The sequence below is a fragment of the Symsagittifera roscoffensis genome, chromosome 1 (genome assembly GCF_963678635.1).
Source record: "Symsagittifera roscoffensis chromosome 1, txSymRosc1.1, whole genome shotgun sequence".
Taxonomy (NCBI): Eukaryota; Metazoa; Xenacoelomorpha; order Acoela; family Convolutidae; genus Symsagittifera; species Symsagittifera roscoffensis.
The window spans coordinates 69,279,872-69,307,490 of record NC_087062.1 but is presented as its reverse complement, the minus strand read 5'-3'; the positions used below and the strand labels follow the sequence as shown (position 1 = coordinate 69,307,490).

General features: G+C 36.1%; 2 protein-coding genes across 5 annotated transcripts; one reads left to right on the top strand and one right to left on the bottom strand.

Moving 5' to 3' along the window:
- The first annotated feature begins 345 nt into the window (after positions 1-345).
- Positions 346-9,887, top strand: LOC134848224 (uncharacterized). Its single transcript, XM_063865611.1, has 7 exons — positions 346-947; positions 1,877-2,016; positions 2,748-2,906; positions 7,677-7,812; positions 7,964-8,235; positions 8,506-8,769; positions 9,582-9,887. Coding segments are annotated over exons 1-7 (1,272 nt in total). The 5' UTR covers positions 346-946; the 3' UTR covers positions 9,882-9,887.
- Positions 9,888-9,972: 85 nt separating this feature from the next.
- On the bottom strand, positions 9,973-27,459 carry LOC134848234 (mitochondrial substrate carrier family protein ucpB-like). Of its 4 annotated transcripts, none has more exons than XR_010162912.1 (7): positions 27,288-27,459; positions 26,874-27,042; positions 22,907-23,046; positions 22,157-22,395; positions 21,057-21,225; positions 15,510-15,744; positions 9,973-10,023 (listed from the first exon to the last, which is right to left on the bottom strand). XR_010162912.1 is itself a non-coding variant. In XM_063865635.1 (6 exons), the coding sequence occupies exons 2-6, from the start codon at positions 26,930-26,932 to the stop codon at positions 15,572-15,574; spliced, it is 780 nt and encodes a 259-aa protein (XP_063721705.1). In that variant the 5' UTR covers positions 26,933-27,042; positions 27,284-27,373; the 3' UTR covers positions 15,222-15,571. The 4 variants fall into 4 exon arrangements, 2 of the variants coding, with proteins under 2 accessions (XP_063721705.1, XP_063721691.1); XR_010162913.1 differs by lacking the exon at positions 9,973-10,023 and adding an exon at positions 10,444-12,117; XM_063865635.1 differs by lacking the exon at positions 9,973-10,023 and having other exon boundaries at positions 15,222-15,744; positions 27,284-27,373.
- Between the last annotated feature and the right edge of the window lie 160 nt (positions 27,460-27,619).

Below are 27,619 nucleotides of genomic sequence, written 5' to 3'. Positions count from 1 at the left end.
CCATTTAAAAAGATAGAACTCGTTTTAACTTCCGGTTTGATCTCACATTATACAATCTTACATTATATATAAACGTTCTAATCAGAGACTCTATCCACCTGTATAATTTTACCTCTTCGCATTTTCGTCTATTTAGTTGGCTTTGTTGTGTAAATGAGCGGCTCATTTGCTATTCGAGCCATAAAATTACACTATGAGTGTCAACGTCGCTTCCTGAGAAGAGGTCGTTAAAAATGAAACATTCCTACTCGACATTAGTGAATGGCGTCTAAAATAAATTAGCAAAAGTTGGTGGACTTAAATGTGGCATCCATTTACACTCGGAATGCTTATCAGTAAAATGAGCACAGTTGCAGAATTTGATCAGGCTTTCTCAAAACAGAAAACGTGAAAAAAATAAACCTCTCTTTTTATTACTGTTAGTACAAAAAGAACGACTTAAAACCCATTAGGGAATTATTTTGACAGTTATTGTTCTTCCAATGGTCGCGGGAATGGACGCTCATTTTGAATCGGACCCTGAAGAAAATGGACAACATTTACACGATGGAACACAAGATCAAGCTACGTCAGCTAGCCTTATACAAGGACTTACCCTCGTTGAAACACCTAGACATTCCGCCCAGTCGCTAATTGGCTATCAGAGCCCATACAAGCTAGGCAAGTTCATATTCCCTTTATTCGTATAATGAGGGAGAAAACAAAGAAAAAACAAAGAATTACAACTAAAATTATTCCGCTCGCGGTTAACTGTCTTCAACCTAGTTATTTTCACGCCTCTTTCTTTTGTTAAATTTTTGAGTAAACTCGCATTGGCATAATTTTTGGCAATCCGGTCGTTAGATATTCCTTGGCTTGGTAGAAAAATCTTCTTTTTCACGAAAAACCTCCATTTCAAATATTTCATTATCATTAGTTCTGGTCATCAATTTAACTGTTCGAAGAAAGTAAGTTTTATTTGCTGTTGCCATCTGACAATAATTGCTCGGTCAAATCAAGAGTTTCTTTAGAACTTTATTTGAAAAATCTATTTCAACTCCCAATACCAGCGAAAATTCTTGTACTCTGATTTAAGTCTGTTGATTTATGTCTGAGCTAAGTTTAACTTGCTAGCCCGCCTTTGTTGCTCAATTTGTAAATACTTCATAAGAACGTTGACAAATAAACTCAAAAAAACTGAATCTCTATCTAGCTTAAAACTATACAAATATAGACTTTGCGCAAACTTTCTTTTCTTTTACAATCTCGAATCGGCCTTAGTTAAAATTCTTCTGAACAGCAAACTAACGAAACTTCGCCTAAATTCAAGAAAAAAGCCAAAAAAATCAAAATGGTCGCCGGAATACATGCTGATTCTGATTCGGGCGATGAAAACGCACATTTACTGCATGATGGAAGCCACGATCAAATCACAAGTGTAAACAGTACACAGGGATTGCATCGTTTAGCATCAGAAGATAGGCGAAATTCGAGTTTAACTCCGGATAACTACCAAATAGGCTAGTCAAGACGTTTAAGCATAGTTGGTGGCCCCCAGATACCGTGATAAACTGGTAATTCCGATGTCGCTAAGCTACCTTCAAAACGGCTGCATCACAAAACCATAAAAAAGACGTTTTTGATCCGACAAAACGTCCTAGTGTTGAGACAAAGGGATCGGGTCGATGCAATTTCAATATTTTTGGGAAGCTCGTAATGAATGATATATGGTATCATATTAAAGACCTTTCAATCACAATTTGGAACTAAATGATATTTCGATCAACTGGCGTGTCGAAAAAAAGCTACGATAAATTTCTTTTACTTATTACAATAGAAAAGAATTAATTCCACATTTTGATACTCATAAATAACAATAATAACGGTTTTATTCTAGTGCGCTCACGACTGGCAAAAGCACTGGACACGTATCGTGTGATCTGCCAGCAGACGACTGCAAGGCGAATGGTCTATTTTTCCTTCCACTTCATCAAATTTGGTGAAGTCGACACCAAAAACCAGACATTCAAGGCCGAAGTGAGTATTTACAGTGATTAAGAAAAAAAATTAAAAAAAGAAAAATAATGATGACTTGAAAAGCCATCAAAAAGTATGATAAAATTCGCCCTAAATACAGGAACGCATGTTTAATAACACCAAAATCAAAATTACAAACAACTTCAGATAAAACAAGGATAGCCTGTTGCTGTGCAAGTAGCACAAGAATGTTCCGATCAGATAAGAAAAAATTCAAAATTTGTTTACATACTTTTCTTCAAATTAGTGTTCTTTTTTGTGGGTGGTGTGATTCGAGAATGATACGATCGCGTAGAAAATTGGTGAAATGGGCATGATCGACATTTGTCTTCTAAAAAAAACTTAAAATCAGTTGCTAAATTATTGCACAAAAATTTTGAATTTTTCAAGAAAATCATTTTTGCCAAATCAACTCTAGATGAAACATCCAAAACTAGTTTTCTTTATAGTAAAATCAAGTTTTATCCTAAAAGTCAAAAAAATGTTAACTTCCATAAAACGCGTGTTACGCCATCGCGTTTCTCGCAAGGAATTAGACTAAATCTCAAAAATTCAAACGAGCTTTTCTCTACACTGGGAAAAATTTTGACCCAGTCCGATGATTATCTGTGGTACCTAATTTTGCGTAGAAAAAACTAAAACACACCCAAATACAAAGTTAGTTGCTCCTCATTTTCGACCTTTGGAACAACAATTTATGACAAAACTAAAATAAATAATCAAAATTTCAGGTGATAATCGAGGCGAGGTGGTATGAGCCGTTCCTTCAGAACTACACGAAGAAGGCAGACTTCGAGAACTACTCTGGGCCTCTGTGGGATCCCAAGCTTATCATCGTTAACCTAGAAGCAGTTCAAGCTGGCATCAATGAAGTAGCCGAGAGCATTAAGGTATCTAAGAACGCGCTTCTTTTAAACAGCTCAAGAAAAAATAGAAAGCATCGCCAAAAACGAAGTACTGCTGAATTATACAAATTTTGGGTGCATTGAGGTGCCTATAAACATCCATTGATGCACAAAATTTGAATAATTTGAAGCAGTGGCGGACAGCCCTCTCAGGAAATAAATTATATAACAACACAAAAACGTTTTGGTAACATTTTACGATATCATTTGAAGCTGACCTTACCTAGTAATTTTCCAAAACAAGCCATCATCATCATCATCATCATCATTGGTTTTTCACCCTTTTCTTGGATTCGAAGGTGTAGCAGGCAATAGTCGTTATGATTTGACTGCTACTGAGAAAAGCATAAAGCGCCCATCTTCTCGATAAGAACAAGATTTTTTTCTCTCATCGTAACGAATTACATAACATGCTTCAAAAAATCACAAGAAACATATTACCAAAAAAATTAAAACGAAGAGTGGACAGCTGACGAGCCCACTTGGGTTACTGGGCGCTGCCCTGTTGTGAAAGTGCATGGAACTGTAGCCTAAGTATAAGTTGCACAGAGGCATACGCCTCAATTTATAGAGCGGACGCATTTTAACTAGTAAACGAAGAAGTTCATTAAAAACATCCGACCCGGTCAATGTTCGAACCCTCTTATTTTGTTGAGAGTCTCCTTCCCTACCTCTACGCTACATATCCATGATAACTTGAAGCTAAAGTGCTGTTTGTAGCATAATACTCTGTATTAATATCCTTAGCATTAGCTGTACTTAATAGCTGGATAGCTGGTTATTGATCAAAATGAACACATCTTGTCGCAATAGTATTTGCGTCGCAACAATATTCGCGAATTAGGTTGGAAAAAAAGAGAGTTCATACTATAACACAAGCTTCGCTTGCTTAATAACGAGGAAAAAAGAAAAAACAACTAAGCCTGCAATTACTTGTTAGAGTCAAACTATTCACAGTAAGCGATCTTCAGAGCCTTAAATTGTTTATGAACTACGAAGAGTTTTTCTTTTCAAATTGAAATGGTCTAACACGAGCACAGATGAAATTATTGCTAAAAACGATTTGCGATGTTGAAACTTTGAAAACTCGCTAGTGCTGTTGTTAGTAGCTGCTCACAAACATCGTTTCATCTGCTGCTTCAACTCGCTTTCGTCGTTTGTTTTCAGTACTCCATAATCGTAAATGTGGAGATTGATTTGTTGTGTTGTCTTGTCTGTCAAACAGTGACTGTGACGATCACAGGTTTCGCTAAGACGCTAAGAGCGGAAAAGCCCCCCTATTCCAGTCCTGAGTTAACTCCCGTTCTATGGGAGCAGTTTTTGATACGGAGAACCGAGCGAAACTCCCATGCCCATTTTTTAATCAGAGACGGCCAATTTTTAATCAGAGCAGAGAACCGAGAAAAAATCCTGCTGAGTAAAGTTTTTGGGGGAAACCAGCAAAATCCCTCCTGTCCAGATTATATATTTGAAGCCAGTTGGCGACTTCGACAAGTTGATCCTACAGGTAGTCTAATGTAAGTGTTTATGGTTTAACCAGACAGTTAAAAAGGCGAAATACGTCATGAGGACTATAAAAACAGTTAGGACTGATGTTATTGATGTCTTTATTGATTCTTCATAAGTAGCTGTTGAGATTAGTGCTTTATCCGCAGCGCAGCTGAACAAGAAGGCACCTAGTACGACGAGTAAGGCGACATGGATATTCGTTAGATATGCCACATGGATATTCGTTGATTCCGTTAGTTTTGCAGGGTTATTGTTTATACCGTTATCAACTTCCGTCCGGCAAGCTTGTAATCTGAAGGTGAGAGAGATTTATCTTTGTCGAGGTGTTTTATTTCATTGTAGTTTTTTACAGCCGGACTGTTTCAACTTTTTGGATTTTTAGTTTAGACGAATAGTGCGATAGGCAGCTCTGTATGGTTGGTGCTCCGCCTAAGAATTGATTGCACAGCATGTCATTGAGAGCTTTTACTGGCGAGATTTCGGTTGCGCAATGAAGGTGCTCAATAGGGCTCATTTTATTGCAGCCAGTTGCAAATCTTAGAGCTCTATTTTGCTGAATCTGGTGGTCATTTCTTCTGGTGTTGCTAAGCGAGTGCCACCAGACTGGAGCTGCATTATTCAGAACACTGCGCCCAATGGCTTTAAAAGTAACACAAAGTGTTTCTTTACTGCAACCCTAGTTCGTACCATAAGAGTTTGAAAACTCAAAAGTCGTAGCACCTAATAGCCGGTTTAAATACAAAACTTGAGCTTGCTGACTTAGCATTTACTGTCTCTACTAACTGTGCAATCCCCTAGAGCCCCATAAAACCAATAGGGCTGATTGAGGGCTAAATGGTCAGTAGGCACCTAACTGAGCCAATACAGCACTTACCAGTGAACAGTGATACAAGAATAATCGTCTTGCGTGGCCGCAGTCCGGTGAATGTTTGATAATTTTTCAATATGCCACCGGTCACGATTCAGAGAATCAGTGGATAGTCAGCTGAGGCAAAGCATTGCTCACTAAATATATTTAAAAAATAAAATTAAAAAAAAAGATTTCATTGCGGTCAAACAATTGCATATCAGAAATCTCGAGCAACTTGACAGATAACCTCAGGGTGCGGATGTGATCAAATTAATGATAAAACAATTTTATTGAGAACTTCATTGTTTCAACAAATGGTATGACGTAATTCTCTTTACCTCGGCTAATTGTAGTGATTTTGCTTTTTCGTTCACAAAAAACGTGATCGACTTTCAATTTAAAAAATAGACTTATATAATCAGATTTCCCCAGCAAAATTTTTTGAAACCTTTCGATTCCGTTTTCTCTAATTGCATTCTATCAAAAAAGTATCAATTAAAAATTGCCTTAGAAATGCAGTACTTAAGGCCATCTATTTGTTTCTAGGAAACAAAAGTAAGCTTTTTTTCAAAAAAAAACAAGACACTATTTTTTTTCTGTTCACAGGCGCTCATTGGCTCTTTTTCAACTGTCTGTTCGCTATGTTAACTAGCTATGTTAACTAGCGATAACTGCTTATTTGAATTTGAAGACCCCTCAACGAAATGATTCATTTAAATTATTCACGAGAGTATGATACCAGCAATTACAAATACATTGAATGTGTTGTTTTCAGGGGGTTATAAGTATGCGCTAATTTAAAGTTACAGGAGGAACCTGTTTCGTTCAAAATTAGTGACCAAAAAAATGCAATACAGAGGCGAAGCTTCGCATTGCAAACACTAGCGAGATAACGACAAAAAGCAGCTCTATAAAGTGCAATAACAAAAAATAGAAATCAGCCTCAAACTTGTTAAAATTCGGTTACGTCTCGGATTCGATCAGCAGCTGAGGATTCCAAAGCTAGATCGTGATTAAATCAAAAGTGCCACCAAATAAGTGAACATTTTTTGTTTTCAATAAACATTTTTACCCACGAGTTAGGTTAGAGAAAGAAGGTTTGTAAAAATGCACTACATTAATCATTATGTAAAAAACGTCCAAAACGCAATTTTCGGAAAAGTTTCCCGAATTTTTTTGACCTTCAAACATCAATCATCATCCCCCAAGTAAAAACCCTGAATTCTCCCATGAATTAAAACCTGCACCAAAACTGTCGCCTATTACATCTTGCCAGCTGTATTTTGTTCGGATGTTGAACACGGAGCATTAGTTCAGTGCTTACAAACCCTTAAAGATCTAAGGGGTTTGATACACAGGCATTTTTGATGGATAGGTCGGAAGTATGTCGAACTAAGTATAAATTCGTTTGATATCATGCTCGAGTAATTAAGAGTCATGAGTGTAGTGAATACTGTTATATAGGTGTTGGTGAAATTTTTTTTTTTAGGAAAAAGTCTTAAAATTTGTTCACATTAAAATTTGATTTTAAGCGGTTTGACTTTTGAAGTACAGTTCATTTGAACTTGAATTTTGAAGTTACATTTCCTTCATTAAAAAGCAAGTAACCTTCACTATCGAACACCGAAAGTGTAAGGTCTTGAAAAACGTCTAGATTCAAAATTACGATTTCATTTGCAAATTTCCCAGCGGAACAAAAGTTTTACCTATTGATTAGTTTTTTCTAAATTGAGCTTATTTTGTTAAGAGTAATGAACGTACTGATATATAGTTCTTGCTGATTTTTTTTTGTTTTTGTTTTTTCAGGAAAAATCTCTAAAACCTACAGATGTGAATTCATATATAAATTGATGCATTTATGAATGCACTTAGGTATAATGCACTTTTTAGTTTCAATTGAAAATCATTGCTGAAAGTGACGGAAATAGCACTCTTCAAATACAAATGTTAAAATAGCGCAACGAACTATTTTCTAAAGTGGAATTTAATTCTTAGATTTCCAGTGAAATAAAAACTTTACCTATTGATCCAGTTTTCTCTAGTAGGGTTCATGTTATCAAAAAGCGCTACTCATAAATCGCTCTAGAAATTTTAAGAGCTTAAAGGGCATCAATTTTTTTCTTTGAAATTCGAAAGTTGATATTTTTTCAAGAAAGTCTGTGTTTTTTATGTTTATTTGCATTTATTACTCTTTTCCAATCTTCGATTGGCTATTCAAGAAAGTGTCAATCAGAAATTGTGCTAGAACTTCAAAGAGATTTAAGACCATTTATATTTATTAGGTCAGTATTTTCTTCTGTTTCTTTGCGTTCATGACTTTTTTCCAACCGTCTGATGGCTATGTTTCATCTGACATGCTCAAAACTATAGCAGTTTGTACTCGGACGTTTCTGTAGATTGACAGTATGGGTGAGCCGTATATACACCACACTAGGAGGGTGCGAGGGGTGTTCTTCGAAAAAATGGAGCTGTTCGAGTTCCCCCGGGATGTGCAAGACCTCAGTGTTACAGTCATGTCAGAACTGTCCTCAGGTGAGTTAAAAAAAACTGCAGGATCTCTTTCAGTTTGCGGATTTGTTTTGGCATTACTGTTATTTATCGTTTTTATTCATATAAATACAAGCCATAATCACAAGATGTAACCCTTGTTAAAAAAATTAGCGATTAATTGTGAATTTTTCAGAAGAGATAGAACTGATGGAGGACGTAGTACTTCCCTCCAGTATCAAAAAAGAGATGTTTATGGACGAGAACAACTTCTCCCTGTTTGATCACGTGCAGATCCTGCCCGGAGTGATCCCAGACCCCACCAAACAGACCAACTTCTCCGTGCCCATCATCAGCGCCACCTGCAGAGTAGCCAGAAACCCCATGTTTTTCATCTGGAACAATTACCTCATCATGACATGCCTGGTCTTCATCAGTCTCTCTACATTCGCTATCGAGCCCAAAGATGTCAGTGAATATGAGAAATTAGCAATCTCTCATCAAACAATTTTCCCTGAACCTTCACATATACTTATCAGCCCTTAACCAGTAAAAGGAATCGAATCAAGTCAAATATATCAAACATCCGGATGAAATCAGTGATTCAAAACTTTCGTTAAAAAGATCAGCTCCGCTTACGGAAAAAGCAGTGTTATAAATTTAAGAGCCAAAACTTATCGACATAATTACGTTCCGTGTTATCATATTTCTCTCATCGAACTTCACTATAACTTTTAGGTCAAATACCGCCTGACAGTAATCCTAACCATCCTTTTGACATCGGTGACCTTCAAACTATCGACTGCAGGCAAGCTGCCTATGATCTCATACAATACCATGCTGGACCTGTACATACTCATCAGCATGCTCATCCTAGTCGGCATCACCGTCGAGATCTCTATTCTGAGTATTTGGAAGGCGGAACCCATCGCACACGAGCTGGACAAGTGGTCTGTGCTCATCATCGGCATAGGACTGTTGGTATTCCACCTGGTCTACTGGGTGAGTATCAAGTCAATAATCCAAATAGACTTTCAAGAAATTGGCCACCCGGGTTTGATGAAGCACCAACCGGATTTGATGAAAGCGGAAAGTCAAAAACAAGCACCATTGAACTCCCCAAGCTAAAGTTGAAATTACAACAGGATTTATACTTCACCTACAAAAAAGGAAATCAGTCAAAAGACAAGACGTTTAACTAGTTCCAAACAACTGGTGCTTTTTTACTGGTCTTTTACAAAATAATTCTGATGGACAGTAGCGGATTTAGGTCCCCCCTTTGAACTTTTTTGAGATATCCATTTTTGGCTGACCGGCCTTAAAATTTTTCTCAAGGCGCCTTTGGCGCCAATCTATACTAATTTTGAGGTGGGAGCGCGCAACGAAGAAACGCGATTTTTTTGTCGAAATTTTCCAAAAGGTGACTGAAAAAGCCTTTTTTGGACCTTTTTCAAAAACTTGCCTGCGGCGCAGAAAATTTTGTTATATTAGTGTCTTTATAGCGGTTTGGGAGAGCTCAGAAAATCAATTTTGTCGACTTAAAAAAAAGGTCGACAAAATTTTCAAAGATATCAGCTCCGCGTTTTGAAAATCCGCCTCCTCCTCGAGAAATTCCTAGATCCGCGCCTGCTGACAGACAAGCCCTAAATATTTAGAGAATTTCTTGTGAATAAACAATGTGAAGTAAAATTAGATTTAAAAATTTATTGAAATTACAACAAAAAATTATTCGTCTTTGAGAAAAGCTTATTTTGAAGCGGCAACATGGACTTAAACATTTTCATAGCTCTAAATGAAAAAAAAAACGTGTTTAGATATGGTTCCTCAGCGTTACATCACGACGTCATAAAAAGATAGAACGATTGGTGCAACAGTCTGAAGAGGCCCAGGGCGGCAGCAGCCGACGCAAGGGGGGCTTCGAGAGAAAGGGATTCCTCAAGTGCATGAAAGTTCATCAGGGTCTGGAATACGTGCGAGAATTCCAGGGCGACCGGATCCCATACGTCGGAAGTTACACTCACACTGAAGATGAAACCCTTGGAATAAAAGAGAACTCAACTCCCGCAAAGTCGAAAAAAGTTGAAAAAGAGACGAGAGATGACGAAAATATTTGAAAATACCTAAAATTAGACTCCGAAAGTTCTTACAGAACAATTATAATGAGTAGAATACCTTGTGTAAGTAGCATCATTGTCATTCCTGTTATCGACATTCTTCCCTCTATTTAGGAGATAAAAATCCTGCTCTGAGTATATTCTAAAACAAGTTGATTTGAAAATATATTGAATCATTAATGCATGATCACTATATAACCGGAAAGTAGTAATAAAACTTGATTTCTACCAAACTGCAAAGGATATCTTATATAAAGGACATTTTACAAACTAAACGAATCAAAAATAACTATTTCGCATTTGTTTGGGTTGTGCACTATTATCAATATAATACTATCGATAGAACGCATTCATAAAGAGGCAATTGAGACTTGAGAAATTTTCAAAATTCGAAGAAAAAACAATCACGTTTAAGCAGCGTTTTGAATTTCAAAAAATTTTTGTGATTGGCATTTTTTAAAAACATTATCCCATTTAGAAAAAACTGGATCAGTAAACAATTTAAAATTTCGCTGAGAAATCAGACAAAATTCCATTTTTGAAATACGATTTCATTCACCTTTTTGTGACCGTAACACTTTTGCTGTTCGAGAGTGAAGTTTGCCGTTCTTATATCAAAGGAATTGAAGTGAACCTAGAAAGAAATCAAAAATCACATTTGAGCGAGAAGACTTTCCTGAAAAAACATCTTACAATCCTCCTTCATGTAATAGTGTTATTAAATATGAGCCAAGATCAAAGAATATCCATGTAACCTGGCTTTCTGGTCGAAATCTTGCAAAATCAATGCAAGATATCCATGCTACTTTCTGAAATCCACGGGTTTTTTTACACTAGCAAATATGTGTTTGTCAATGTTAGAGAAACAACTTTTTGTCAAGAGCTACAGAAGAAAGCATGGAAAAATTGAAAAACTGAAAAAATATTCAAAACTTTAAAAATACTGACAATTGCTACAAACAAACGAGTTTGTTTTAAAACTAATTTTACAATATTTGCAGGTATTTTCATCTACTTGAGAAGAATATTTGTCACTTTTCGCAAGTGAAATGCATTATCTAAGTTTCAGTCGCTCCGCAAAAATTCAGAACTCTCCAATTTTGTCTGTACGTTACCGTGATTAGCATCCTAAATCATTGTTTTGTAGAGCAGAATGCTTAACTTTATTGAAAAAATGATGTGCAGGATTGATTTTTCGATTTTTTCAAACCTAATTTGAAAAAAGTCACTTTGTGCGTTCCTACCTGTATCTCACAAATTTCTGTGAGCTGGAAAAAATTGCATCTCATTAAACTCATCGTGAAGGTTCAAAATCTCAAAATAAATTATTAAAACGGTTTATGACTAGTTTATTAGACAACTGTTTTTAGTGCAAATGCCGCCTGCGTCTCAGTATATGCCTCATCAGCCATAGAGTCATATCGCCTACCCCATCAGATTATCAGTAAGTTTCAAAAGCTCAAATCTCAAATACATTACTAAAAGAATTTATGACTACATTTTTTAAGAAAACTGTTTTTAGTGCAAATGCCGCCGTAGTGCGTCTCAGTATATGCCGCATCAACCATAGAGTCATATCGCCTACCCCATCAGATTATCAGTAAGTTTCAAAAGCTCAAATCTCAAATACATTACTAAAAGAATTTATGACTAGATTTTTTAAGAAAACTGTTTTAAGTGCAAATGCCGCCGTAGTGCGTCTCAGTATATGCCGCATCAACCATAGAGTCATATCGCTTACCCCATCAGATTATCAGTATGTTTCAAAATCTCAAACTTCAAACTATATAACTAAAATGGTTTACGACTAGTTTATTAGAAAACTATTTTTAGTGCAAATACCGCGCAGTGCGTCTCAGTATATGCCTCATCAGCCATAGAGTCATATCGCCTACCCCATCAGATTATCAGTAAGTTTCAAAAGCTCAAATCTCAAATACATTACTAAAAGAATTTATGACTACATTTTTTAAGAAAACTGTTTTTAGTGCAAATGCCGCCGTAGTGCGTCTCAGTATATGCCGCATCAACCATAGAGTCATATCGCCAACCCCATCAGATTATCAGTAAGTTTCAAAAGCTCAAATCTCAAACATATTACTAAAACAATTTATGACTAGATTTTTATTAGAAAACTGTTTTTTAGTGCAAATGCCGCCGTAGTGCGTCTCAGTATGCCTCATCATCCACAGAGTCATATCGCCCACCCCATCAGATTATCAGTATGTTTCAAAATCTCAAACATCAAAACATATTACTAAATTGTTCTATGACCAGTTTATTAGAAAACTGTTTTTTAGTGCAAACAATCGACCTTAGTACGCAATTGCACAGCTCTGTTTCCGTCTCAAATCGCCGTCTCTGGTGCTACATCAAATGCTACATCAAAAGCTCAGTCAGATTCCTCTCTAAGACCCTCATTTTATCAGTATGATTATCAGAGTCACTGAATTACAGTCAATCAACATCTGTTTCTTTCTCGATCTAAAACTGTAGATTTAGTTATCTTTTACTTTATTGCCTCATAGTTATCTCTATTGCCTCATCTGATTAACTTTACTGCTTATTTTATTGGTGCTACAAAGTAGTTTAAGCTAGATAAATTTCAAATTATAAATCATAGTTATGGAATTAAAATTCCCAAGTATTTCTTTTTGACTTGAGAAAATTGGCTCCACTAAAGCTAATTGTTATTGTTTTTCGAATCCACTCGTGTAATCTTAATTATGCGCCCAAATGATTAAAATTTTGGCTGTATAAATTAACCAAGGATAGATGCTTACACTCAAAACGGGCTCATGGCGATCGAAATGTGGTGGTCTTCTCCTTTCTTAAAAACTTTAGAAATTTATCTTCAATCCTCATTTTATTAACTCACTGTTCATACCTCCTTTTCCCTTCTATAATTATGTCAGAATTTGCCGGTCCAATATCAGAATTTCCTGGGGTTTCAATTGATCGCTTCAATGGTGAGAACCTCAAATCTACGGTTTATTTTCTTTCGCACTGTCATACAGATCACATGGTGGGCCTTAATGAGCCTGAGCTCATCGAAAAGTTAAAACATTATAACTCGAAAATTTATTGTCATAGAGTTTCGGCTGCTTTGTTGAGTGCATTGCCGCTTTGTGTTCATTTAACTCCATTTATAGTACATCTGGATTCAGATAATGAGACAACATTGAATGTTTCTTTGGAAGGGGACGAGACTCATACGCTAACTGTCACTCTTATTCCTGCAGGTCACTGTCCAGGTTCAGTAATGTTCCTACTAGTTTCCAAAGAAAAATCTGTCCTTTTTACTGGCGATTTCAGATGGCAAGTTCGTCATACGAAGCGAATCAATCATCTTTTCGACAATTTACAAGAAGCTGCTGTTCATAATTTTGATAATATTTACATCAACTACAAGAAGCTGCTGTTCATAATTTTGATCATATTTACATCAACACAACGTTTTGCAAATCAGATTCCAATTTCATACCTTGTAGGGAGAGCTGTCTTTCAGCCATCTTTCACGCCGTGTCCGCATGGCTCTGTTCAATTCAAAATATGTGGTCGATTTTTGTAATAAAACTCGCTACGGTTATGAGTTTTTAATGAAAGCGCTTGCACTTAGATTCAACACTAAAGTTCATGTTTCATTATGTCAGTATAAACTGTACAAATTTGTTCCGTCGATTCAAAATTGGCTCACCTTAGATGGCGAAAGTACCAATATCCATTTCTGCAAGCCGTTGTATGCGTCTGCGAACTTAAAATTGCCTTGCAAGCCGGGAATCCCAAAACAGAAGTGCTTACAATCACTCCAACTGCAATGTTTTTTCTTCACTAAAAACGAGATAATGCCTGGGAGATTGGTTAAAGCAGTGTCTGAGAGAACCATTCGGTGCTGTTATTCTTCGCACTCTTCAGCTGACGAAATAATTGATTTATTTCGAGTCTGCAGTTCGGAAGTATTACACCCTTCGTTTGTCCGGATAAAGATACTCCACTTGACTCTGTGAAAGCTTTTATTTTAAATACGCTCAAACATCAGAATCCAAACACGTCAAACGATTCGAGTACAAAGTTGAGGAAAGAGTAAATTAAATTCAATAACAGAGGTAAACGCAAACCTTATCTGGAGAAAATTTCAGCGAACACACCAGACTACGAATACCATAGTGAGCCATTAAGACAACAACGACGCTTTGTCGAAGGAGGAATTTTCAAGGGAAAGGATTCAGAAACAGCCAAAACAGCCGAGCAGACAAATATTTCAACAAAAACACCAGACTACGAATACCACAGTGAGCCATTAAGACAATACAGACGTTTTGTCGAAAGTGGAGGTTTCGAGGAAAAGGATTCAGAAAAAAAACAAAAACTGGTCCAATTGCTCAACAATATTTAAAAACAATATTTTACTTTTCGCGCTGTATTTTTAGTTACGGCTTGTATAAGTTTTTCTTTTCAGTTTTAATTAAACGAGGTTTTCAGAGGACATTTCAGTTCAGCTTTCAAAAAATACAATCGAGCCGTCCTATATCTCGTCTCAAATGCTGATGAGTGCGATGATAATTTCTGAACCAACTGAGCCATCTCATCTCAAATACTGATGAGTGCGATGATAATTTCTGAGCCAACTGAACCATCTCATCTCAAATACTGATGAGTGCGATGATAATTTCTGAACCATCTCATCTCAAATAGTGATGAGTGACTTAGCTGTCATTTCAAACTGAACCATCTCATCTCAAATACTGATGATGATTTCTTACGCATAACTAAACCATCTCATCTCAAATACTGATGAGTGACTTAACTGCCCCCATTTCAAACATGAATTGTCATTTCAAACCCTGAACAGCCATTTCAAACCAAAACGAAAGATTTGACATCCGCATAGTTAACCAATGTTTTAAGATTGGTTTGTGGATTCCGCTGACAAATGGATGTCCTTTTGCGTTCAAATTGCGCGTTCCTATAGATAATAAATCAAATTTTCCACCTCTAGTTTTTAATTGTTCATATGCAAGTTCAGTAATAAACAAAAATGAGGAATCCACTTACAATTTGCGGAATCCGCTTACATTTGCGGATTCCGCATACAAATTTTGCGGATTCCACTTACATTTGCGGATTCTACGTACATTTTGCGGAATCCACATACAGTTGCGGAATCCAGAACAACTAGCTATATTTGCTTAATGCGGAATCCGCAACAAAACAAATGTGCCGACAAACTTTACGTTACAGGTATACGTATGCGGAATCCACTGAAATGTTGTTTGTGGAATCCACTTACAGTTTGGAACATATTTTGAGACTTGTCTCTGGAATCCAGGAACATACAGACAAAATTGCACTCCTATCCAGTGCACAGTTTGGCCTCGTAATGGTTCAATTTCTATTTTTCAAGACGATTTTCGTTGATATGAATAGCTCATTATATAAATCAAATGTACATATCAAATGTGGTTATTAAAATAATTTAGTCCTGAAATTTAACCAGAAAAAAGCATTTAATTCACGAGCAGTAGCACTACAACGGTAATCAAATAAAAGTGATGAACAGCTTGTATTTTGTTCCTTTCTTTCGTGTATAAATATTTTAGTTCAGTGCCAACCGAAACAAAAACTTACAGCAATTAAAATTGGTCCGTGGACAGGGATAGCAGATAGATGTCACTTTTCAAGCAAGTTTGCTAGACTGGTCGCATTCCAACTATACTTCGCAACTGTTCGAAAATGAGGAAGGTTACTATGGTATGAGGTCCAATGCGCATCCAGTTGGGGATGAAGCCCTTGTAGAGTCCCAAAACACCTTCAGCAGAAAAACTCTTCATCACACAGTCCAAACTAGAAGTGTACACTCCACCTGAAGAACAATAACTGCTGATACTCAGCTGATAATGAAAATATTTCAGACCTTAGTGAGATACTGAGTCTCACATAACAAAATAATATGCGACAAAACATCTAAAGCACCCAAAGTTAATCTTCCAGATGGTGTTCGGCGAATCAGTTCACAGCTGCTTTATACGATAATTAGTTCCACCGAACTACGATGGTGGCGTCCCTCATGCTTGAAGGACCGAATGCTTGAAATTAATTTTAGTTTACTTTCAGCCAATCAGAATTGAGTATTCAAAATCTTAAAGTAAATCGTGAAAATCTCAAAGTCAGAAAATAAATCCAGGCCATTAGTGTTAATACTGATCGATAAGATAATAAGCAGATGACTTTTCAAGATTGAAAAATTCTTATGAACTTGAACTCATAAATCTGGATGTTTATCTGAATAGTATTGCGGTTTTAACCCGCAATTTGTAATATTTTTGATTATTTTCCAGTGATTTAAAACATTTTCTGTTAGTATTGACTTCGATTTTGTGAGAAAGGCATTTAGCCAATAGGAACGCTTAGCGATTTTGATTGGTTGAAAGTTTTCAAGCATTCGGTCCTTCAAGCATGAGAACCCTCCCCAACTACGATAACTAAATGAGAACAAACCAAAACAAGACAAACCTATTAGCCATTTAAATTTCAGATTTGCGAACGTTCAGTAAGATCAAGAGATCAACCAAATGACTGCGAAAACATTTATTCTTGCTTGATCTTTTAATGACCCGAGGTCACTATTTACCCAGTGCATATTAAAGGCTATTCAGTCATAATGAGTGAGACACTTTGCCCTAAGACTATTCAGACAAATATGAAGTTTTAAATGTGTGCACAAGGTTTTTTCACAAGCGGCAAAACATCAAAAATTTATTTAGACGACTTATAATTGGTTCCTTCCAAAATCACATGAAACAAATCAGTTTAACAGAGCCAAAAGTAACCTAATACGATATAATCTTATAAAACCAAATCTTATAAAACCAAAGAATCTTATAAAACCAATTTTAGCATAGTGGCTGAATAAAAATCTAACTCGGAGAAAACTCACACAGTACTTAAAAGTTTCAAGTGCGCAGAATACTCCTGGAATTTGTAAAGAAAACACTTTCCGAATCCTTCTAAGAAACATGATAAAAATCAAAAAACAGCGAAAAATAGACAAAACTTCTTGGAACCCAATTACTTGCAGAAAAACCAAATACACTGACACTAATTTTCTTAAAATTTTAGTTAAAAAAAGCCTAAATTTTAAACATTTGGTACTTCGAAAACCAAGCCGACAAAAAGCAAACAGAGTTCCGACAAAATTTTTTTGATGAGCGGACAATTTACACGTACAAAAAAACAGGTTCTGACCGGAGTGGCACCATTGACCTTTATCTTTCTAGCCAGATGGGTTATTTCTTCACGACATGCCCGAAAAAAGTCTGACTTTTGATTTCTTATGAACCAAAAGTTAAATGGTTCAAGTGATTCTGATAAACTAGTTGTTAACCCGAAAAAAAGTTTCTCCGATTTGATAACGCTTGCTAATGGCAAATCTAATGAAAGCAGATCGGAAATTGAAGATTTTACAGGTGTTCAAAAAAGTTATCGAAAACACACTTTACACTTGGTGTACGCTCTGCTGCACAACAAGATTCAAAACACCTATCCAAAACTTACCGGCATTATAGCATTTGGGAAAAAAGTTACAATGAAATTTGATGCTGCTGTTCGTAACGACAAAGAAAACGCAGCCTGACAACGAGGTTAAATTCTCTTTTTTCCACTTAGGCCAGACTGTTTGCCGCAATATACAAAAACTAGGCTTTTCGCGCAAGTACATGGACGATAATTTTCGCCAAAAAGTAAAAAAAACTATTTGCTCAGCATTCGTTCCTACTTTATATTGATGCTGTACCTTTATAGTGGTGCCTGTCAAGAAAAACGGATCATGAAGAAACTTGACGTTAGTGATTGGAACGCTTTTAATCGGTCTCAGCGGAGAATCTCGCACAAATGATGCATTGGAGACATGGAATGGCAGCTTAAATAAATTTTTATCGCACAAATCCTTTTCAAGCTCATCGCACGTTTTGACACAGCGGCGATGCTTCGTTTCGGAAACACTAGCGAGAGCACGTCAAAAAGCAGCTCTATAAGTTGAACAAGAAAAAATGAATAAGCCTCGAATTAGTAAATAAAAATCGGCTACGTCTCGGATTCGAACCTATGACCTACTTCGACCTAGATATTACTAGTGTTACACACTAACCATTCAGCCACGGACGCTTAAATAGTGAAAAATACTAGCCGCAAATGAAGCAGAGAGCAGAAGCAAGTCAATTTTAGAGCTACACTGATATTTCCATTTAAGTGAACACCTTCAATTAACACTTTTATTTGCAAGTTAGGTTTTAAAAAAAAGGAAAGTTTGTACTCAAAAACTACCGCTAGCATGCGCGCAAGTGTCAAGATAAACAAAAAGACCGAAATCAATTCAGAGAGGCTGATGGCTTGTGATATTTTCAGAAAGTCAAAACCCATATATTAATCGCCAATGAGAAGCTCGTGCAAAACGCAAGCAACTATAATCGAAACCATATCCAGATTTATGTAACACTGTGTACTTTTTACTTTAAAGGTTCCTAAGATCAGTTTGAATAATACACAGTATCAAGAACACGAAAAACAAACACTAGCAAGAACACAAAAAGCAGCCCTAGAAAGTACAATAAGAAAAAATATAAATAAGCCTCGAATTGACAAAAATTCGGCTAGGTCTAGGATTCGAGAGGGATCTACTGCAATCAAAAGATTTTGAGTCTCGCGCAGTAACTACTCAGCTACGCAGGCTTAACAAACGACTAGTCAGGAACAAAGCAGCTACATATGTTAATAAAATGCCAATGCCATTCAGCCACCGAATACAAAAAGTAATACTTTGACATATAAAAAACTTACTTTTGCATGTATTAAAATGGAAAGCATCAAGCCATATTTAGTAAAAACTAGCGCATGACTCGCACCAACGGTGCTTCAAATAGCTCGTTCAAGGTAGAAAAAACTTCCTTATCATGTACTAAAACAGCGATATCTAATGCGACTGTGAAGATAATCTGGGCTCATCTATGAGGGGATTCTATTTCATATAAAAAGCCATATCTTCGAAACCGGAATGAGATGAGCAGATGAAATTAGAGGCCAGATTTACTACCCTATACTCTTCACTGACATAGGGGGGTTAAAAATTTCAACTTCTATTAGTTGCTTTTAAATCTAAGTTTTTTTGAAAAAGTATTTGAAAAAAAAAAAAAAAAGTATATTTCGGAAACTAAAAAAGAACTGAACAGTAAAAGTTAACTGCCAGATTTGTACACTGACCGTAGCCCCTGAATGTACCCTGACAGAACTCCACCATTAGGGTTGAAAATTTCAAGATCGGTTAGTTTTTTTAATTCAATTAACTTGAAAAAAAGCTGAAAAATCGTTGAAATTGTCACATCTCGGAAAACAAAGGAAATTGAGCAATCAAAATTAGAGGGCAGATTTCCAACGCTGATCTGTAACTGACAGGAACCCGCGTTAGATATATGAATTTCAAGCTCTGTTAGCTTGTTTTTATATCTAAGTTTTTTGAAAAAAAAATTGAAAAAAAAATCGTTTAACCGCCACATCTCTGAAACAAAAAGATATGAGCAGGCATGTTTAGAGAGAACAATTGCAACACATGAGTGTACCCTGACAGCACTTCATCATAAGATGGAGAATTTGAAGTTCTGTTAATTTTTTATATCTAAAACTAAAAAATAAGATAAAATCATAAGAAACACATCTCGGAAACCAAATGAATTTGAAGTGTCAAACTTGGATTTCAGATTTGCAACCCCTAAGTGTACTCTGACAGCACCCCACTAAATGGTTGAAAACCTAAAGATCGGTTTTTTGATACCAGTTTTTTTTTAAATCATAAATATAATACATCTCGAAAACCGAAAGAATTTGAGCAGTCATACCTAGACATCCGATTTTCAAACCCTGAATTTAGTTGACAGCGCCCCACTATAGGGTTGAGAAATGTCAGTTAGGTCAATTTTGAACAAAAAAATAGAAAAAATCATAAAAAAGGCCATCTCTCGAAAACCAAAAGGATTTGAGCGGTTAAATTTGGACACTAGGTTTGCAGACCTTGAGTGTACCTTGATAGCAGCCCACTTTAGGGTTGAGAGAGAAAATCAAGTTCTGTTATTTCTTAATATCTTAAATTTCTTGAAAAAAATGAAGAACTCATAAAAACGCCATATCTCGCAAACCATAAGGATTTGAGCAGTCATACTTGGACACCAGATTTACAACTCCTGAGTGTACCCTGACGTCACCCACTACAGATTTGATAACTCCAACTTCGGTTATTTTTTTGTATCCATTTTTTTTGGAAAAAAAAATGAAAAAATTATTTAAAAAAAACGTATATCTCGAAAACTAAAAAGATTTGAGAATTCATACTAGGACGCCAGATTTGCAACTCCTGAATTTACCCTGCCAGCTCCCCACTATAAGGTTCATAAAATCAAAATAAGGTCAGTAAATTGTGAAACAAAATTTTTGATAGTTAAACGTTGCGAATATAGGAAAAAATGTAAGAGTCAAAGCATTCGCGCTCCAACAGATTTTGAAACGCTGACTTGATTAAACTTTTAAACCCTCGTAATGTTTTGGCCTTGAACAGTCCAACATACTGACTTTTTAAACCTGTGCTCAATAACTTCTTGAGCATTTTAATGTACGATATAGCTTAAACACTTTCGTTAAACATGCAAGAAATAATACGTTGAAAAAGTTATAACATGCAAACATAAAGACTTCTTAAACATGTCAACATTGGGACGTCTTAGCCATGTGTCACATGAAACGCCGAACAAATAATAGATAGATACATAGATAGATTATGCATTTCAAAAAACTTGCTAGATATATTGGGTTGGAAAATTTCTGAAATCGAGTTTTTATTATTGTTAGGATGGTTGAAACAGATAGCTTTTTTGGTTCATTTGATGAACTAAAAATGCATCAACTATGTTAACTTATTACTATTCGAATGTCAAAGCACACGCTATCAAAAATCTGTAAGGCGCCTCAAAAGTGGCACCAATATTTGCGACTTAGGTTAGAAAAAAAGAAGGCTCTTCATAATATACTAAGCAGAGGCTAGTGTAAAAAGACGAATTATTGAAACGAAAGCATATGATTCAAAAATCACACCAGGCAAAGGCTATTTTAAAAAATTATAGAAAGAAGTCTAACTGTGCTGTATCTGTCGCATGTATCTTGTTTTGACGACGTCTACAGGGGAGGTTGTGGCAGCGGATGCCAGTCCCGCCATCATAGAAGCAGTAATGTGCAAGTCCAGGCCCTCCCCTCGGAACCAGCCCCAATTCAACAGAGTGTGCTTCACGTGGTCATAAGTCGGGATCTAGGAAACGCGACAAATAAGGTTTCACTGCTATACTATTTAAAAAACAAATAAGTGTAAGTAGACGCTAGATTATGCTTATAAGAACAAGATGATCTGAATAAGTACACGTTCCAGAACCAGCGATGGTGAAAACCAACAAATATGAGACCCACAAGAGTTGTTTCAGCTCGGTGCATAAAAGGGACCACATTGAAAATGGGAAAGTGAAAAACATAGCCAACTGACAGTTGGAAAAGAATAATGAACGCAAGAAAACTAAGAAAAAAACCTTCAACTTTTGAATTTCGAAGATGGCCTTAAAGCTCTTAGAATTTGTAGAACAATTTATGATGGACATTTTTTGTTAAAATTAACCCAATTTGAGAAAATTGGATCAATAGGCAAAACTTTAATTTCGCTGGGAAATCTGATAATTAACTTCCATTTTCGAAATTAGAAGTCGACCACGTTTTACTTGACTTTTACACTTTTGTTGTTCGATAGTGGAGTTTGCCTTTTTAAAAAAGGAAATGCACTGAACTTGAAAAGAAACCACAAGTCAAACCGCGAAAAATCAAAATTAAGCGTGAACTTTCAAGACTTTTTCCCGAAAAAAAAACAAAAAATCAGCAAGACATACTAAAGTACTCACTACAATCATTACTCTCGAAAACTTTTTCTTATCATTGGTTTGAACTTACTAAATCATTATGTATCATAAATGACATCACAATTGTATAAGACTGACTTTACAAAAAACGTGCTCCTTTCTTCATGATGAAGCAACATTTTTCAGATGCGACATCTAGCCAAAAAATTAAAGTAGTTGTAAGAAACATTGAGGTTCCTTTTCATGGTCCAGTAGAGGTTTTTCACAGTAACCTGAACAGATTGCATGCAAGTTTTTTCCTGCCTAGTCTAACAAAAGCGTCTTCGACAGACTATTAACCTGTGTAGCAGTGAGAATGGTAGCTCTCATTACAGTTGGTCCCACTCCTCTATACAGTCCTTTCAACCCTGCTTCTCTGTATATACTAGTGAATGCACCTAGAGTGCTCTCGTACACGGGTTTCTGATGAAGAGCTGTACTACTACTACTAGTAGTGCCCCCTTTACTGCTACTCGTACATGCCTGCATTCTCACTTTCACTAGATCTGTTGGAGTGGCTATCGAGCTTCCTATTGCACCTGTACCAACAACAGAGCCCTCAAATCGCACAATATAAAATCATCACATTAAAATAAGGTACCAGATTCCTAAGCAATTAGCAGAGAATTTTCCCACCAAGGCAATTCTGGAAAAAAATCAAAAAAATTAATTATATATTGCGAGAAAAAAAACAGCCAAATCAATGTTCTTTACCGCTTTCTGTGATTACGACAATAAAAATCGTTTTCGAAATATAAAAACAAACAGTTCAAACAATTTATAATTGCTTTTTAACAAGCTAGATTTGCAGTTCAACGCTTGCGGATTCAGTTAAACTTTTCAGTGAAAACGCCTTCAATTTGATAATAAATCAGAAACCGATGAGATGCAATTTAGCATAACCTACAAAATAGGTAATCTAACATGGAAACGACACTCATGTAAAACAGAAAACTTTCATTTCAAGCTTTAAAGCATTATTGATTTTATCAAATTTGTCTTGTTATAACATTTGAACCAAAATTGTTGGGGCTTATTTAATATTTCTACCTGAAGTCGCGCCTGCGCATATCTTCTTCCAGAGAGGGGTGTGTGCAGGGTCAGTGGCTCCCAGCAGTCTCTTTATGGGCTCATATGCACCCAGTCTGATTGTACTGTAGCTACTCTCCCGCATTAGAGAAGCCGGTAGACTGGAACAAATAGATATTAACGGCATTCTTTGCAGAAAAAGAGACAATAGACAATTTGACTTGAGATTGAACTAGGAGAAACCAAAAACTATTTTAATTTTTTTCACAAAAAAAAGTTAGTTTCAAAGCAAAAAACATATCTCTTTGAATTTCCGCAACTTTTATGATTGACAATTTTGAAAAAATATAATCACAAACTTAAACAACTGAACCAAAATTTCAGTCTCGTAATCCCCCGGAAAACAAAAAAACCTAAAATTTCACCCCATCCCCACATTTGAATTGAAGCACGTTTTTTCCTCATACTTTTCCTCGTAACATAACGCATTCAGCCATAATAATACGCATTCGGTCATAGTAAGAAAACTAAGAAAATGGAAATGCGGGGAAAGTGAAACGAGCCTACCACTGAAACTAAAATTTCTGCGAGGTTTATCGCGCTAATTCAATGTCTGTCATTGGAGAAAAAAATTTGCCTCTAATTTTAAAAAAAAGCTTTAAAAACTTAAAAATAAATCAGAAGAAAAGAGGCTATAACATAAACTCGAGCGTGATAGCGTGAACACCACCTAAAAAATAACAACCATACGACCTGACAAGCAGAAGCGGATTTAAGGGGGAGGGAATCGAAGTCCTCTTCCCGCCTGAGATTCGACCGCCTGCCGACCCAAAGTTCCCCCTTTGGTACTTTTTAAGAAACCCATTTTTGGCCGACCTACCCTAAAATTTTGCTAAAGGCGCCTTTGGCGGCACTATATACTAATTTTGAAAGAGAGCGCGCACCAAAACATCATTTTTCCAAAAGTGCCCAAATTTTGTCCAAATAGGGTCTTTCTAATGTTCTGGAACCGCTCGTAAATTCTATTTGGTCGAACTACAAAAAGGGTCGAAAAAAATTTGAAAATCCCCCTCGATTAAATCCAAGATCCGCCCCTGCTAACAAGTAAAATATCACTTCATTTTTGTCCCGACTTTCGAAGCAAGTGACCGAATATTTGCGCTCGGAATTGTTTTCTCCAGACAAGATTCGTAACACTTTTTAACAAGCGAACTTTGAGGAAAATTTTTCAGATCATTCAAAAAGTATGTGTCTTGAGCTTAAATTTAAACCTGTGATCATTTTTTGAAGAGTTCTGGGGTTTTAAAGTTGCCAATTAGGACAATTGAGGAAAATAAACGCACGATAAATGTCGTACTTTAAACGCGAAAGCTGAGATTCAATCCATCTTAGAAATCGTTCCAAATTGAACTGAGGAATGGTACTTGGTATATTTAAGACTTATTGCTATATGCGAAATATATCACTTTGCACTTTAGGTAGCGCGCGTAAGTGTGGAGGTGATTTAGAAAAATCTCAACACTTTTTATTAGTTTCAGATTACAAAACACTATGCCCTATTTTTGCAAACAAATTTTCCTGAGCAGAACAAAGAAAAAACACTAACTAAAAAAATGATAACTTACTTCGAATGAAAATCAAAGAAGAAAAATAATTTTAAACTCAATTTTTTTATTTTGAGTTTCATAAACCAACTTCAAGGATCTTCAATGATTCAAGCTTTTTCGAATGTAAAACTTAATTTCTACTGAAAAGCCGTGTATTGTAAAAATTAAAATAATTTCCATTTTTGAAACATGAAATCAAATTCCATTTAATCTCAAAGAGTACCGCAACTTACCCCCTGAATTGGCAACTGACCTCAGGTGAAATGAAAAGGACATAAAAATCAACATAAAATCTCCAAAAAAGCGCTCACATGGCACACTATGCGGCATACAATAATACCAACGCCGCTAATTCAAAAAAAAACATGGAAAAAATTAAAATTATGATCCCCATTGAAACGAAGCATAATGAGGCGACTAAATCCATATAAAATCAATCAAAACTTTTTCGGTTTCAGTGTTTAGAAAAAATTATAGAGAAATTATAACAAGGATAGCCCCGGTTACTGTTCAAGTAGCGCAGAATGTTCGACAGTTTTTTTTTTCAAAAAAGCGTAGTTTTTTCTGCTTCGTGTGATAAAAGGATCAGACAAAAAATATAAATTTAGGTATACTAGACAGTGATAGTAATACAGAAAAATTGTACAAACAATTTTTTTTAGAAAATAGACTAGAAACTTGAAAAAAAAAATTTAATTTTAAAGTTTATTGAAGTTTTTCGATCCCAAAAAAGCTCAAAAAATCCAGAAACTAGTTTTACTTGCTTAAAATAAACTTTTAAGGTCTTAAATTAGGCATAACTCAGCCGTTGTAAGCATGCTCGCTTGCTTTATTAGCTCAAATTAATACGAAAAATCAAAAATTTCAAACCGATTTTTCTCGACGCGGGGAAAATTTTTTAATGTGGCTCGAATCACGACTGAAAGGGCTTTACCCAGAGGCAAAGCTGCTATTCGCAAACACTTGTGAGAACACGACCAAAAAGCAGGTCTATCAAGTTGAATAAAAAAGTAGAATTAAGGCCCGAATTAGCAAAAACTCGGCTACGTGTAGGATTCGAATCTGCGACCTACTGCAATCAAAAGATTTCGAGTCTCACGCACTATCCCCTCAGCCACTCAAATTTAACAACCATCAAACCCTAGTCAAGAATAAAGTAGCTACATATGCTTACAAATTGCCAATGCGATTCAGCACCAAATACAAATAGACTCAATTTTGCAATTAATAATTTGGAATATAACAAACTGAAGGCATACACACTAAATTTGCATGTAACAAATCGTTAAGCATAAAGCCACATTATGCATAAATTAGCGCTTTCAAAAATTGCGAGACATTGAGTTAGAAAAATTCTGAAATCGAGTTTTAATATTGTGATATTTTTCGAAACCAATAGTTTTTTTCGGTTGATTTGATGAATTAAAAGTGCATCAACTGTGCTGATTTATTACTATTCGAATGTCAATGCACATGCTATCAAAAAGCTGTAACGGTGCCCCACCATTATTGAGGTGCCGCACCATAAAAGTGCCGCACCAATATTTGCGACTTCGTTTGGAAAAAAAAGAAGGTTCCTACTAACATGCTAGCTTCGCAAGTGTAAAAATGATATATCATTCAACCCAGTCCGATGATTATTTTGGGTACCTAATTTTGCGTGGAAAACAAATACAAAAAAACTAAAACACACCCGAATACAAAGTTCCTCTCGGAACAAAACATCGGAAATTGGTTTACAGCTACCATAACACAAATTCCGGAAAAAAAAGAGAAATTAAAGTTCAGAAATGCTCAAATATGTCTATTAGCCAAAAACGCCAGTTGAGGCGAGCTGATTCAACAAAGTTGCTCTAGTGGCAAGTTAAATTAGTAATACGTAAGAAAAATGCAATCCGCTCAATCAAACCAAAAATTCACAAAAAAATGTTAACTCTTAGCAGTATATACTTAGGCACAGGGGCGGATCTAGTAGGTTTTTCTCTGGCGGATTTTCAAAAAAATTTCCAAAATTTTGACGACCTTTTTTTGTTTTTAGGTCGACCAAATTGATTTTTCGAGCTCTCCCAAAGCACTGTTTTGCCCCTACTTCGGCTAAATTTTCTGCACCGCAGGCAAAATTTTGAAAAAACAGTCAAAACAGGCGTTTTTAGGCACTTTTTCGAAAATTTTCACTGAACAATTGCGTTTTTTCGGCGCGAGCTCCCCCCTCAAAATTAGTAAATATTGGCGCCAAAGGCGCCTTTAGAAAAATTTTAGGGTCGGTCGGCCAAAAGTGGATTTCTGAAAAAGTATCAAATCCACCCCTGCTTAGGCAGTTCGTTATTCTGGCTTGGAAAACAGACAATTATGTTACTGATAAGCTGAAAAAAAATCTTTACCCCTTGTAAAATCCACGAATTCCTTCATCTCTGAGAATGGACCTCAAGCCACGGAGCATCCCTTTATAGTAGCGCTTGTCATCTCTTCCTGGCACAATTGTGCCCTTGGTTTTCTTCAGCTCATTGTCTAGTTGCAGTCTAATTTTGATCACGTCTATAGGATTCGTAACTGAAACAAGTCACAGCCCAATCAATTATATTTAAACCAAGTTCCAAATTAATATCTAACAAATTTAGTGACATATGTTATATATTAATTTTAAAAAATATCCAAAAACTTTGCGAGTCTAATGCAGGAAACTCTCTGCAACCAATATAACTTCTCTAGGCAAAATATTCATAATCTGTCAAAATCCTGGATTCAAAACTGTTAGTAAATCTTTCGTATTAATTTGAAAAGGGCGTCAAACTTACTGCAAGCTGCAGACATGTTGGATGTTCCTGCGAGCGCAAAGCGCACGATGTCACTCTCGGTTTTATGAGACGAAGTCATGGATGAAAGGCGAGAAACAAAAAATGATTCACCGGCGTCTCCTCATAGCTAATCACACTAGCTCAAAAAGCACTGAAAAGTGCTCGTTTCTCAAAATCTGAAAATACATCAGTAAAAAGTGTTTTCTGCGATTCGCAGAGGAGTCATAGTCCATTTGGATCATCTCCCACATTCCAGACTGAGTTGTTTTGTAAGGCGAAGCTCTTTTTTGACTCAATGCCGTTTTTTGCATCTAGAACTTTCAATAGTACCA

Bases quoted from the DNA above. Each gene is read 5' to 3' on its own strand.
- LOC134848234 (XM_063865621.1), bottom strand. From the start codon at position 27,366: ATGACTTCGTCTCATAAAACCGAGAGTGACATCGTGCGCTTTGCGCTC. The intron at 27,043-27,287 runs GTAAGTTTGACG...GACTTGTTTCAG, and splicing joins CAACATGTCTGCAGCTTGCA to TTACGAATCCTATAGACGTG. The intron at 23,047-26,873 runs GTAAAGATTTTT...TATTTGTTCCAG, and splicing joins ATTCGTGGATTTTACAAGGG to TCTACCGGCTTCTCTAATGC.
- LOC134848224 (XM_063865611.1), top strand. The intron at 2,017-2,747 runs GTGAGTATTTAC...TCAAAATTTCAG, and splicing joins ACCAGACATTCAAGGCCGAA to GTGATAATCGAGGCGAGGTG. The intron at 7,813-7,963 runs GTGAGTTAAAAA...TGAATTTTTCAG, and splicing joins CATGTCAGAACTGTCCTCAG to AAGAGATAGAACTGATGGAG.